We start from the raw sequence: 14,695 nt of genomic DNA on the forward strand, positions 1-14,695 counted from the left end.
AAAAAAAAAAAAAAAAGAAAAATTGTGATACAGCACAAACCACAAGAAGCTTATGTTCCCATCCAGTCTTATCCCTGGGCTTTTCTGAATCATATAAAGGGGGTATAGCTATTTGCTTTTTAAAAATAAGTCTCTTGCCTACTTTCAAACAATTAAAGCTTGCTTTGCTTCCCTGCAAACCTATTTTAAAACTAGGTAGAAAAGTCTGCATTCTATATAGTCTACAAGGAAATCTGTTAGTGTCTTGCAAGTTATTACTTCTTTCTAATCTCTTGAGCATTGCAAGTTTAGAGACCTAAAGGATAATAAGATCCTTTAGAGAAGAATAATGATATCCTTTCTAAAAATTCTGATAAACTGCTTGAAATGAATTTTTATTAGAAAAATAGCTACATGAATGCATGTTGATGTGAGTACAGGAACTATCACTTGTATTGATTTCTGTCATCTAACAGTAACATATTATACAGAGAAAATTTCACAGAAACCAGGATTAGATCAGAATGTGAACACAAATACAATAGAAAATGCTAAATTAGTTTAATAATATTTAGAAGCTCTGGTGGCATAGTGCCTAAGGCATTTGTCTGCTAACCAGAAAAAATATTTAAGTATTAGAATTATCACAAATGTTTACATATTTTTAATCTGATGAAACTATTAATTTAAACATAAAATTTCCTAAAATCACTGACTTATTTTCATTTTTACTACTGTGTGCAAGCAGCAAATCTTAGCTGAGAAATTTAAATTTAGATTTAGAGATTATTATATCAAGTAACATGTATTCAACATTTATACACACACACACACATAAATGATATAGAAAAATAAAATAAAATGGTTCCTTTACAGAAAAGCTATTTCATTCTTCATTTAGCTTTTTATTTGACACTACACTTAAAGTACGAGCTCTGGTAGCATAGTGCTTAAGGCACTTGACTGCTAATCAGAAGGCTGGTGGTTCAAACCCAACAGCCACTCCTCAGAAAGAAGGTAGAGCAATCTACTTCCATAGTGATACCTCCTCGGAAACCCAAGGAGGGGTCGCTATGAGTCAGGTCTGACTTGACGGCAAATAACAACAACAACAACAACAACTCTTAAGGTAATTATGACTTATTTTATCAAGGTTAAGTTGATAATACTACCAAGATGGGAAAGCTGTGACTATTCTTAATAGCCATCCTATTTAGTTTTCCAGGGTTCTAATCTTTTTTTTTTTTAAAAGGAGCTCTGGTAGCATAGTGCCTAAAGCACTTGACCGCTCACCAGAAGGATGGCAGTTCGAACCCACCAGCCACTCCTCGGAAGGAAGGTTGGGCAATCCTACTTCCGTAGTGATACTGCCTCGGAAACCCAAGGAGGGGTAGCTATGAGTCGGGGCCGACTCGACGGCAAACAACAACAACAACAATCTTTTAAAAATATATTATCTTGACAAGGCACATGCACAGATACTTTTGGGTGTATGATTCAGAATAATTTCAGCCTAACCAGTTTGACTATGGTCTCCACACTAATAAATATAACAGTGAGCCTGGTATGTTATTGTTAACGTAAGTGAAAAGCCAAAACTCCACCTGCTTAAATACAGCTTTGTTGTGGACATAGTTAAGGAAGCAAATACATCAAAACAGCTTCAAAACTGTCAAATTACTCATTAACTCAGAAGATGAACATACTTTAAAGATTATGATGATAGGGGCAAGAGAAGGATAAAGTCCCCAGATAAGAAAGGTTACAGAGGCTATCAGATTTTGGGTGCCCACACAAATTATCAGATGCTCATATTCTGCCTGTTTGTATATGCCCTTCAAGTTATACTTGCTTGTATGTATCATTCTCAATCGGAAGTAGATCATATGCCATTGCCTGAAAGGTCAGCTCATGCAGGACAGTGGACACAGGATCAAAGCCACGATCAATTATTAAGAGCTGGGAATGAGTTTTACCCTAAAATAGTAACACAAAAATTATTTTAAGAAACTTTAATTTCTTTGTGTGTACACATTTTAAATTTCTTAGAAAACAGATTTCTTCTAACCTCTGTCCCTTCTCCATAAAAAGGACACCAAAAAATTGGTTAATTGACTTGATGTAAAGTTATGTTTTAGAAAAGAAAAATCTGAATGGCACAATGGTAGAGAAAAACCATGATTACATAGTTAAACACTTTCATAATTAAGAGGCTATTCATTTTGAAAATACTTCTTAAAAACATTTAACATTTGGCTTGTACTAAATCTACTTTCTTATGAATTCAGTTCCATAAACATTAAAACTGATATAAATTACGAGTAATAACTACTACTTGAACTCTTACTTCATGCTAGACATTAATGCTAGGTAAGATATTTCATTTAATTGTTACAGCAACACTGTGAAACAGGATTAAATGCAAGCATTAAGGTTTAAGATTAAGTTTATTTACTCAAATCATAGAGCTAGTAAGTGGCAGAATGTAGGTTCAAACCCACATCTGCTTCATTCCCAAGTCTGTGCTCTTAACCATTATGCTATTAAAAAAAGATTATATTCATGCCAGCTAAGATGACAAATCACAATTAAAGTCTTGCTATTATTAATTCACAAACCTCATTCATCACTAAATAACGAATAGTGCTGGGAAAAATCATTATTAATATCAGTATCTTTCATACTTTAAAAAGAGCTCCAGTGGTGTAGTCGTTAAGGCAGTTGGCTGTTAACTTAAAGGCTTGCAGTTCAAACTCACCAGCTGCTCTGTGGAGAAAGATGAGGCAGTCTACTTCTGTAAAGATTTACAGCCTTGGGAACCCAATGGGGGTTGCTATGAGTCAGAATCGACTCTATGGCAGTGAATTTGGTTTGTTTCTTTTTCCATACTTTATTTTAAAAAGTAATAACTTTAGATTATTACTCAAGGCAGTAAGAGATTACAACTCATTAGAAAAACATTTCTTGTTTATTTATGAAAGCAATGTAATATAAATTACTTAGGCTAGATTTAAAAAATAGTTAATTAATCATTTGCTCATTTAAATCAACTTTGAGTCAGTATAGGGTGCTCTGGTGGTGCCGTAGATAAGGTAGTTGGCTGGTAAACAGAAGGTCAGCAGTTCTAACCCATCAGCTGCTCCATGGGAGGAAGATAAGGCAATCCACTTCCATACAGATTTATAGTTTTGGAAACCCTATGGGTTTTGGGATTGAATGAACAGCAGTTAAGTGGTTTAGGGCACAGCCTACAGGATCATATAGATCTGAGTTTGAGTCCAGCCTTGACCACTTTCTTATAAGACTTTGGACAAGTTGTTTGTTTATAAACTGCAGTCTCCTGACTTGTAAAATGAAATATAATCATAGAACCTATGCTTTATAGGATTATTGTAAATTTCAAATGTTGCATTGTATTAAACATTTAGCATAGTGTCTGGCACTCAGTAACCCCTTAATATATTTGCGCTATGAGTTTTCAGACAAATGAATAGGAAAAACAAAGTGCAATATAAGTGATATATCAGGGCTATATCACAGAGATTATGACAAAATGGAGGAGGTGGCAGCACTTGGCATAAAGAGCCAGCAAAGGTTTCAAAATGGAGGTGACACATTATTAGGGCTTTCAAGGAAGGAAAAGAATCACCCTCTAGAGGGATGCATAATTCCCCACACAGAAAAAATGGAAAGGACGTGTTTATTTTTTTATAATTTTGCCTTTTTTTCCTATTGAAATGGCAAAGGACTAAAGGAATGTTCACTACTAACCTATGTCTCTTCCTTCATTAAATAAACATTTATTATCTACTATGTACACTGAGCCATTCAGTCTTCACAATTATAGAGAATAAGAGACCTCCAGACCAAAAAACTAGTAATTTTTAAAGTTCTAAACTAAGGTTCCATCTAAGCTCACCTATTCCAGACAACTTGTTTTTTTTTTTTTGAGGAATTTTTTTTTTTTCCTAAGCTATACTCAAATAATTGTATTATCCACACAATAAACTCTCTCCTCTATTTTAGATTCATTCTTCAAGCTCAAGGGCCTCTTCCTCTAGGATGCCTTCTAATATCCCAGTTACAGTTAACTTAAGGTCTGGCCTATATTCTCATTACACTCTAAGCATCTCATTCTTCACTAATCTCCTCTTCTAAACTATCAATAGGTTCCCTACCCCGATTTTTCCTAACCCTCTGGCACCACATCTTTCAGTCTCCTCAGGCTCTTTGTTCTCTAACCCATTCCTAATGCTGGTGTTCTCCAGGTTCAGGATCGTAGTTTTCTATCACTTTACACTATCTTAAGAAGAAACAGCAACAGCTGCCATTTATTAAACTCCTGTAGTGTAGCGCCTAAGGCACTTGACTGCTAACCAATAGGCTGGCGGTTCAAACCCACCAGCCACTCCTCAGAAGGAAGATGGGGCAATCTACTTCCGTAGTGATACTGCCTTGGAAAACCAAGGAGGGGTCGCTATGAGTCAGGTCCAACTCCACAGCACATAACAACAACAACAACAACAAATACAGGCTAAACACCTACATACACATTTGCATGTTAACTCACTTAATTCTCATACCAATCAAGCTAGGTGGGTATTTTATCAAATCCATTTTACAATGAAAAAACAAACTGTAAGTAATTTGTCCAAGGTCATAGAGCTAGTAATAATAGAAATACTTATATTAAATGTTTATTCAGTGACAAACATTATTCTAAGACCTATATATGTATTAACTCACTTAATCCTCTTATTACCTATAAAATCAGTACACTTTTATTATCTCTACTTTATACAGATAAGGGAACTGAGACCCAGAGAAATTACACAATTTGCCAAAACTGACGTAACTATGAATTATATCATACAGCCAAGATTTGGGTACAGTGCTGACTTCAAAACCCATGTATTTTCCCACTAAAATACCCTGTCCATGATGGTGTCCACTACCATCTATGATTCCCAAATCAATAACAACAAATGAATAAACAACAGTGTCTTTGGTTTATAAAGAAGTAAGATAGACTTTATGCATAAAGACTCTGCTTTTTATACAGTACCTTTATTTGGCTCTTTTCATCAATCTTGTAGTAGTCTTCAAGTTTTTTTTCAACAAGCTGTGCAAGCTTATTGGCATTATCTAAAGGTTTGCTAGAAACGAAAAACGAAAAAACGTTCAAACAATAATCATTCTTTTAGGGCATTTTACAGTATTATAAAGTTACCTTTTAAAATTAAACCATGAAAGGCATTAAGCAATTTTTTACACATAGTAGCCAATTCCTAATTTTGAATGAGTGAATTCCTAATACCTGTCTCTTGTGCTAGGCACATGGTAGGCAGTCAGTAGATAGCATATGAATGAATTTCCTAAAAAAAACATTAATATGAAATTTTTTTATAAACATGGAAAAGTTCAGATAATAATATAATAAATATATATCCTATTATATTCATATTTTGGAATTTAAGGACACTGTTCGCTTACTGGTTAAACGCTCCCCTACCAGCCACAGTATCAGCAATTTGAACCCACCAGCCACTCCATGGGAGAACGATATGGCAGTCTGCTTCAACCTTGGAAACCCTACAGAGCAGTTCTACTTTGTCCTATAGGGTCACTATGACTCGGAACTGACTTGATGGCATCGGGTGGGCTCTGGTTTTGTCTGGAATTTACAAATGTAAATTCTATCATATGTTTCAAATATTTTTAATATAAAGGAAATGAAATATTACAAATAAAGTTGCAGTTCCCTTTATTCCCCTTCCAAGTCCTGGTCCTCTCCCCTATACCCATCCAAGACAACCATTATCATAAATTTAGTGGATAAATTTCTTTCCCTTCCCCCCATGCACTGTCCTTGCAGAAACTCTTGTATATCACTATTATCTATAATAATAAATTTCTACTCTAAATTGTAACTTCATGACCAGTGATATTAGTATTAACTCCCAGGTTTATAAGAAAAATGCTTGAAAAGGTTCTTCATTATCATATTAACCTCAAAAATTGGGGGTCTCATTCTGAGGGTTTCATAGTTTTAAAGATTCTTTAGTTTACATACCTTAAAAATAAGTAAGAGAGTAACTATAAAAATAAAGTATGATTGATAATACTTTTTGCTTTAAAATATTTTCAAAAGGAATTAACTTCATGTTAGAGCTACACTTTAAAGTCCATAATCCATAAAGAAATACTTTGTACAAGAACTTACTATAATTTTAAAAGGCTGAATTATTATTTAATTATTGCAGTCACTCAAATGAGATCCATAGGTGAGCTGTTAAATTATAAATGTTATGTTTAGTCGTTTTCCTGAATATAACCAATCACTAATAGTAAAAGCCTGAACAGAGACTGAAATCTAGCAGAAACTCTTAGCTCAGTTCCTCAGAAATCCAGATGTACTCAGCAAATTATTTATAAGAAATACAATGTTTCTAGTACCAGAGATATGCATAAAGAGCTTGTTTGGTAATATCAGAATTGAGATTTACTAATTTTTTCTAAGTAAAATACTGGATTTGTACTAATAGCTAAATGAAGAATAATGTAACTTAAATGCAAAGCACTACATGAATTTGAAATCAAACAATTAAGCCAGCTAACTTGACAAATGGCAATACCCAAATTAAAGAACCACTTAAAAGACAACTGATATGGAGAGGATGTGGGGGAATTATCCACTGCTGGCAAGAAAGCAAAATGGTGGAGCTGCTGTGAAAAATAGTGTGGCAGTTCCTTAAGAAACTAAAAATAGAACTACCACGTGTCCCAGCAATTCCACTCTTAGTAATGCACCCTAAAGACTTGAAAGCAGAGACTCCAAAAGACACTTGTATACTGATGTTTGTGGCAGTATCATTGAGAATAGTCAAAAGGTGGAAACAAACTAAATGTCCGTCAACATGTGAATGGGTAAACAAAATGCAGTACATACATACAATGGAATACTATTCAGCCAGTAGGAGAAACGAAGCCTTGATACATGCTATCATATGGATGGAGCCTGAAGATATTATGCTCAGAGAAATAAGCACAAAAGGACATATATTGTTATCTCCTCACTTACATAAAAAGACCAGAAAAAGCAAATGTACAGAAACCTATTTATTAGTGGTTATCAGAGATGGAAAGGTACGGGAAAAGGGGGGTTAATACTGACAGAAAAGTCACATTGATTAAGGGTAGGGTTGCACAGTTGATTATTATCATTGCTGTCAATAAGTTATACATTTGTAAAAAGTTGAATTGGCAAAAGTTCTCTGATATATTTCCAACAACCACCACAACCAAAAAAGAAAAAAAAAAAAGCTGCAGAGGTTGCTTATGCACAACCACTCATGGGATTGGGTCCCTGGTTTGGAGGTATAGGGAATTGGTTTCATGGGACATCCTAGTTAATTGGCCTAATAACATGTTTAGTGCTTCTGTTCTACCTCCTAGTTCACTGCATAATGCCTGGGGTCTTACAAGCTTGTAAGTGGCCATCCAAGCCACAACAAATGGTCTCTACTCAACTGGAACACCAGAGGAACAAGAGTCAGGAATAGGAGGAGGATATGGAATGCATAGCTAATTGCCTCCATGAACAGCAACTCCTTTACCATGAGACCTGGAGAACTGGGTGGTACCCGGTTACTAGTCCTGAATATATGGATCACAAGGGGGAAAATACAGATATAAATTTCAAATTCTCATGGACTCTAGACTTTCTGGAGCCATGAAAGGTAGATGAACCCCTGAAACTATTGCTTTAAGATAATCTTTAAACCTTAAACCAGAAACATCCCCTGATGTTTTTTAAGCCTTCTTAAAAGCTCTTCTAACAACTATTGATATGGGACCAAGTTGAGAACCGCAACTCGAAAGATGGATAGGAATGTCAGGGGGCAGTGAGATTATGTTAATGAGGGAGGAACAACTCAGAAAAAGAGGGTGAAAATGACTGTACAACTTGAAGAATATAATCGATATCGCTAAGTTGTACATGAGGAACTACTGAATTGGTATATATTTTGCTGTGTATATTTTCAACAACAACAAAATAAATAAAATTTAGGGAAAAAAAGGAACAGATAATTTGTATCATTCATAGTACTATATTTAGGAACTCTGGGGGCGTAGTGCCTAAGTCACCTGACTGCTAACCAGAAGGCTGGCGGTTCAAACCCACCAGCCACTCCTCGGAAGGAAGGCTGGGCAATCTACTTCGGTAGTGATACCATCTTGGAAACCCAAGGAGGGGTCTTATGAGTTGCGTCCAACTCAAGGGCAGTGGGGTAGTGGGATAGTACTATATTTATTATCATGAATTTTATTATTACCATGTACTGTTCTGAGTGTTTGACAGCTTCTTTAATCTGTATGCTAAAAGTCGGGAGAGTGGTCACCTTTGGGGAGGAGATGGCAGTGATGAGTGACAGGAATCACAAGGGGTGACTCTGAGATGCTGTCAATACCCTATTTCTTGACCTGGGCAGGGTTACATGGGTATGTTCACTTTGGAATGATTTACTGAGCCACATACATGTAATTTATACACTTTTCAATAAACCTACCTTTTAAAAAAAACCAAATAAATAAAGACATATGGTATGAAAGTAAAACTTTACCTCTTTAAAAAAATAATAATTCTACCTAGAATGTCCAGTGAGCTTCCAAAAACCAAACCTACTGCCACTGAGTCAATTCCCACTCACAGTGACCCTACAGGACAGAGCAGAATTGGCCTATAGGGTTTCTAAGACTGTAAATCTTAATGGAAATAGACTGCCTCATCTTTCTCCTGTAGAGCAGCTGGTAGGTTGGAACTGCCAATTTTTTGGTTAGCAGCCAAATGTCTTATCCATTGTGCCACCACAGCTCCTTCCACTGGGCTTAGAGCTTAGATTCTATAAAAAGTATGCAGAAAATATGGCCATTTAAATTTGGTGGAAATTAATGATAAAATATTAAATTTAAGACTGTTTCCCCTATTTGACAAAAAAGACACAGCTCTTCCACATTTCCCCTAGACCCGTGGAAAAAAGTCTGCAAATCATACCAAATTTAAGCTTTGAAATTCAGTAACAAAGGCTATTTGTTAGTTTGAAACTTAAGTCTTATGCTTTACATCTCTTAAATGTAGAGCATAATTTTACAAAAAAACAAAACAAACTCACTCCCATTGAGTTGATTCTGACCATAGTGACCCCCTGTGGGTTTCTGAGTTGGTAAATCTTTACGGAAGTAGCTTGCCCAGCCTTCCTTTGATGGAGTGGCTGGTGGGTTTGAACCACCAACCTTCTGGTTAGCAGTCAAATGCCTTAGGCACTATGTCACCCTCACTGCTGTCGAGTTGAACAACTAATAGCGACCCCTCCTTGAGTTTCTGACGCAGTATCACTACAGAAGAAGCTTGCCCAATCTTCTTTCCGAGGATGGCTGGTGGGTTTGAACTGCCAAGCTTCTGGTTAACAGTCAGATGCTTTAGGCACTATGCCACCAGAGCTCCTTATAATTTTACAAGGAAAATAAATTCTGCAAACCAATACACAGCACAAGAAATACTACTTACCTGTATTATAGACAGTAAACAGAACATGTCCAGACACTACTTAGTGTCCTACCTTTTATATCTTACTCCAGGATTTTCATCCAGGGTGGCACATACTGTAACTATCTGCTCAGCCATCATTTCCATAACAGCATCTTTTTCATTTGCATTATTAGGGTCTAGACTGTAACAGTAATAAAATGCATCTGGTACATCAAGAGTATAAACCTAAATTAGACCAAAAAAAGGCACACTGTCAATCTGGAGACTTGATTTTAAAAGTTTATCAAGACAAACGCAGCTATTACTTGCTGCATTTAATAAAATTAAAAAGCACACTTGCACTATGCTGTTTCCTGAAACAACTGTCTTTATCTTAATCAAACCTCATTTTCTCTGTCAACTTGATTTCATCCCTTTTTCCCCTTTTGTTGTCTAGAATATACACAGCAAAATATACAGCAATTCACTAGCTTCTACATGTACAATTCAGTGACACTGATTATGTTCTTTGAGTCCTATAACCTTCTCAGCCTCCTTTTCTGAGTTGCTCTTTTTCATTAACATAAATATACTGGCCCCTAAGGTTACTACTATCTTTCAAGTTGCTGTTCTCAATTTGATCCCACACTGACAGTTTTTAAAAGAGCATAATGCTCAAGGCAGACTTTTTTTTTTTAAACTAGTTAAGCTAAACTACTATTTTTTTAAAAAAAGAAAGCTTCAGGGGATATTTCTGGTTTAATTTTTACAGATTATCTCAGAGCAAGAGTTTCAGGGGTTCATTTACCATCCATGGCTCTAAAGTCTAGAATCCATGAGCATTTAAAATTCCGTTCTACATTTCCCCCTTTTGACCAGGACTCTTCTATGGAAACTTTGACCAAAATGTTCAGTACTAATAGCCAGGCACCATCCAGTTTTTCTGGTTTCATGGCACAGGAGGTGCTGCTCACGGAGTAATTAGCCACATATTCCATACCCTCCTCCTATTCCTGACTCTTCTTCCTTTGTTGCTCCAGTTGAATAGAGAGCAATTGTTAAGACCGCAGGCACTATCCACTATGCAATTAGGTCAATTAACTGCGATGCTCCATGAAACCAACTCCCTATACCTCCAAAGCAAGGAACCAATCTCATGAGTATGTGGATGTACATAAACAGTTAAAAATTTTTTGATCATGTTGTAAATGTATCACACAACTTTTTACAGGTGTACAACTTATTGACAGCAATTACTGTGATCGGTTTTGTACTCCTACCCTTAATGAATGAGATTTTTCCATCACTGTTAACCTCCCTTCCCTTCTCTCTCCTACCCCTACCACTAATAAACGTAGGTTTCTATATATTTGTCTTTTCTTGTCTTTTTATGTAAGTAAAGAGATAACAATATATGTCCTTTTGTGCTTGTCTTATTCCTCTCAGCATAATGTCTTCAGGCTCCACCCATACTGTACCATATATCCAGGCTTCATTTTTCCTGGCTGAGCAGTATTCCACTGTATGTAGGTACCACATTTTGTTTATGTGTTGACGGGTGTGGTAGTTAAAGTTGTGTGTCAACTTGACTGGGCCTGGTTCAGTGGCTGGGCAGCTGATGGTAATTATTCCCCATGATGAGACCGGTAATCAACTCCATGGTGGGTTCTACCACAAGCAGCTGAGTAGCTGCTTTAGGGATGTGGTCTGCTTCCCATACATAAGCAGCAGCTTTGGGAATGGTCTCTAGCTTATGGCACACTTGAACTGTGCACATAGCTGAGTCATTGTTCAGCAGCCTGCCATGCTCTGCTGATCTTGGGGCTTTTAATGGACTTGAATTAATGGCCTGCCATGTGGTTTGGTAACAAAGGGACTGTGCCTTGTTACTTGTCGACCTTGGGTTTGTCAGCCTCAGCAGCCAGCAGCTGAGTCAAGAAAAGCCTCCAGCTTCAGTGGACCGGGAGTAGGAGGCAGAGCTAAAGCCCGCAGCTGAGGTACTCTCACTCAGCTCCTAGAGCCTAGCACTTTGAACTCGGACTTAAAGCCTCCAAATTATAAGAATAAACTTCTGTTTGTTAAAGCCATTCCATCTGTGGTATTTTCTTGTCAGAGCAGCACTAGGTCACCAAAACAATGGGTATTTAGATTGTTTCTATCTTTTGACTACTGTGACTAGTGTGGCAATGGCACTGGTGTGTAAGTCTTTTTTGTTTACTTTTAAATTTTTAGTCCTATTTTATTTTTTAAAAAGCTATGAGTATGTATTGCCTTCATTTTAAAAATATTTTTATTGAGATATACCACATAACATAAAATTCACTATTTAAGAGTGTATACTAAAGTGGTTTTTAGTATATTCACTATGTCGTGCAACCATTACTGCTAATTCCAGAACAATTGCATCAACCCCAACTCCAGACAAAAACTAATCTTTCTTTCCCTGTGATTTACCTCTTCTATAGGAGCTCTGGTAGCATAGTGCCTAAGGCACTTGACTGCTTACCAGAAGGCTGGTGGTTCAAACCCACCAGCCACTCCTCGGAAGGAAGGTTGGGCAATCCTACTTCTGTAGTGATACTGCCTCGGAAACCCAAGGAGGGATCACTATGAGTCGGGGCCGACTCAACAGCACATAACAACAAGACATTTTATATAAATGGAAGCATATAATATACAGCCTTTTATATCTGGCTTATTCTACTTTACATAATGTTTTCCAGGTTCAGCCATGTTGCAGTATGTATCAGTATCAGTACTTTATTCTTTTTTATGGCTGAGTAATATTCCATTGTATGGATATGCCACTGTTTGTTTATCCATTCATCAGTTCACGGACATTTGACTTCTTTTTACCTTTTAGCTACGAGGACTAGTGCTACTGTCAATATCTGTGTATAAGTTTTTGTGTGGACATGTATTTTTGTCACCCACCTGGAAGCAACACAAAGCTCTCTCTTTCAGGCGTACAGAATTCTAATGTTAGGACTGGTTATTTTGGCCCACTCTGCCAGGCTCAAAAGGAGCGCACCTAGAGGCAGAAGAGGTCTCTCTGACTGCCAGATGATAAAGACATGCTGCTGAGAGAAACAAACTGCTGAGAGACGTGAGAAAGACACGCTGCTGAGAGACAGACACAAGAGAACACGCACTACTGAGAGACATGCCACTGAGAAACTCAGCTGGCTGAGAAATTGAGCACGCTCCTGAACTTGAATTGTAGCCTGTTACTTCCCTAATAAATCCCATAAATCTGTGAGTTCTGTGTGGCCACAGCAGTGAATTATTGAACCCAGCAGAAAGATGGTGGGTGCCATGGGAGGAACAGTTGGTGTCAAGGTTAGTAAGAAGGCTGGAGGGTGGCGGCGTGTCTGGCCTCATAGGCGCAGGCACTGTGCTGCTGATGGTGATTCTATGCTCCTCTTGTGTAGAGGAGGTCAGAAGATACCGCCTCCTTGCCCCTTTAGCAGGCATATACCCAGGAGTGGAATTTCTGGGTCATAAGGTATTTTTAAGGGGCTCTGGTAGTGTAGTAGTTAAAGCATGTGGCTGCTAACCAAAAAGTAAGTGGTTCAAACCCACCAGCCACTCTGTGGAAGAAAGATAGGGCAGTCTGTTTCCATAAAGATTTATAGCCTTGGAAACCCAATGCAATGGGGTTGCTATGAGTCAGAAGAGACTCAAAAGCAGTGAGTTTGGGTGTTTTTTTTTTTTTTAAGTAATTTTATGTTTTACAAGTGTCTTTTTGAGTCTCTGCTTTCAAGTCTTTAGGGTATATCTTTAAGAGTGGAATTGCAGGGTCATATGGTAGTTCTTAGTTTTTTAAGGAACTGCCACACTACTTTCCACAGAGGCTACACTATTTTGCATTCTCACCAGCACTGGACATAGGTTCCAATTTCCCCATATCTTTGCCATTAGTTATTACTAATTTTTTAAAAAAATATTAGCCATGCTATTGGGAGTGTAATACTATGTCATTGTGGTTCTGATTTGCATCTCTCTGATAGCTAATAATGCTGAGCATTTTTTCATATGTCTGGTGGCCATGTGAATGTCCTCTTTGCTGAAATGTCTATTCAAGTCCTTTCCCCATTTTGATTGGGTTAGTCTTTTTGTTGTTGTGAAAGTTTTACATATATTTTGGTTATTAGATGCTAGATGGATATGTGGTCATCCTTTATTTTTTTTCTCACTCTCCTTTCCTGCTTAGTCTACCTTTCCCCTTCAATTCTTGTTTCTTACACAGATTGTACTATTTGCTTTTCACTACTTGTGCAAATAGATGAAGGAAACTGAGGTAGTCAAACTAAAACAAAAATCTAATACCTGGTACAAAGAAATACAACAGAACAAAGACTGGTCTATATATTAGACATACATTAAAAATATTAACAAAGTGGAGGATAATCTAGAAATTTTCCATAGACAATATATCTTTCAATATTCTAGCTTCTATTCTTCCTGTCCTTAAAACAGATATACTCCCTAAAATGACATGGTACTGTGACAGACACAGTATAAATCTTACAATGTATGCTATGAACAAACAGGCACATTTATTATTTAACCAACAGACTTGAGATCCCTGCACTGGATCTCCTTGGCAGAGAGACAGCAGAGACTTTCTGAGAGATGGCAGCAGCAGCAGAACCAAGAGACATGAGACAGAGTAGCAGGCTTGCTGGCCCATGGTACAAGAAAGCTGAATGTCTTTGGGCATGAGGCTTGCTGGTGGAGTGGGGTGCACCTCGATGCACCTACTGGCAGAGCTAAAAGAGCTTCCTAACACTTGCCCAAGTAGGGCAGAAGCCAGGCCAGAGAGGCACGCCTAAGGGCACATAAGAAGGGAGACTGTCCTGATCAAAGAACTGTATCCTAAGCTTGTTCCTGAACCTGAACTGTAACCTGTTAATTACCTAACAAATGAATGAAAAACAAACCTTTGTTATTACAATTCACTGAGATTTGGTAATACACCGGTTAAATGAGTCTATATTATTTGACACTCTGAATGTACATGTTATATGTTTCCACTTACATAAAATGGAATTTTGGGGCTGGTTCTTGGTCTACACTCAAAACTCTTTCCTTTCTCTCCGTATCCCCTTCTCAACCCCTTCCCCACCATTAAATGTTCTTCAGCTGCTACCAAATGCTTTCTTCATGTTTAATACCCACAATCAG

The 14,695-nt window shown here is 37.3% G+C and overlaps 1 protein-coding gene across 1 annotated transcript in view; it reads right to left on the bottom strand.

The window, feature by feature from the left end:
- STXBP3 (syntaxin binding protein 3) overlaps positions 1-14,695 on the bottom strand; it is a 58,593-nt gene that overhangs the window by 20,623 nt on the left and 23,275 nt on the right. Inside the window, exons 7-9 of the mRNA XM_042782095.1 lie at positions 9,600-9,754; positions 5,045-5,135; positions 1,832-1,956 (exon numbers count right to left, since the gene is read on the bottom strand). Coding sequence (XP_042638029.1) covers positions 1,832-1,956; positions 5,045-5,135; positions 9,600-9,754 — 371 coding nt within the window. The remainder of the gene's footprint in view (positions 1-1,831; positions 1,957-5,044; positions 5,136-9,599; positions 9,755-14,695) is intronic.

Source organism: Orycteropus afer, unplaced genomic scaffold (assembly GCF_000298275.1).
Source record: "Orycteropus afer afer isolate SDZICR_OR568_19922 unplaced genomic scaffold, OryAfe1.0 scaffold00010, whole genome shotgun sequence".
In the NCBI taxonomy this organism is placed as follows: domain Eukaryota; kingdom Metazoa; phylum Chordata; class Mammalia; order Tubulidentata; family Orycteropodidae; genus Orycteropus; species Orycteropus afer.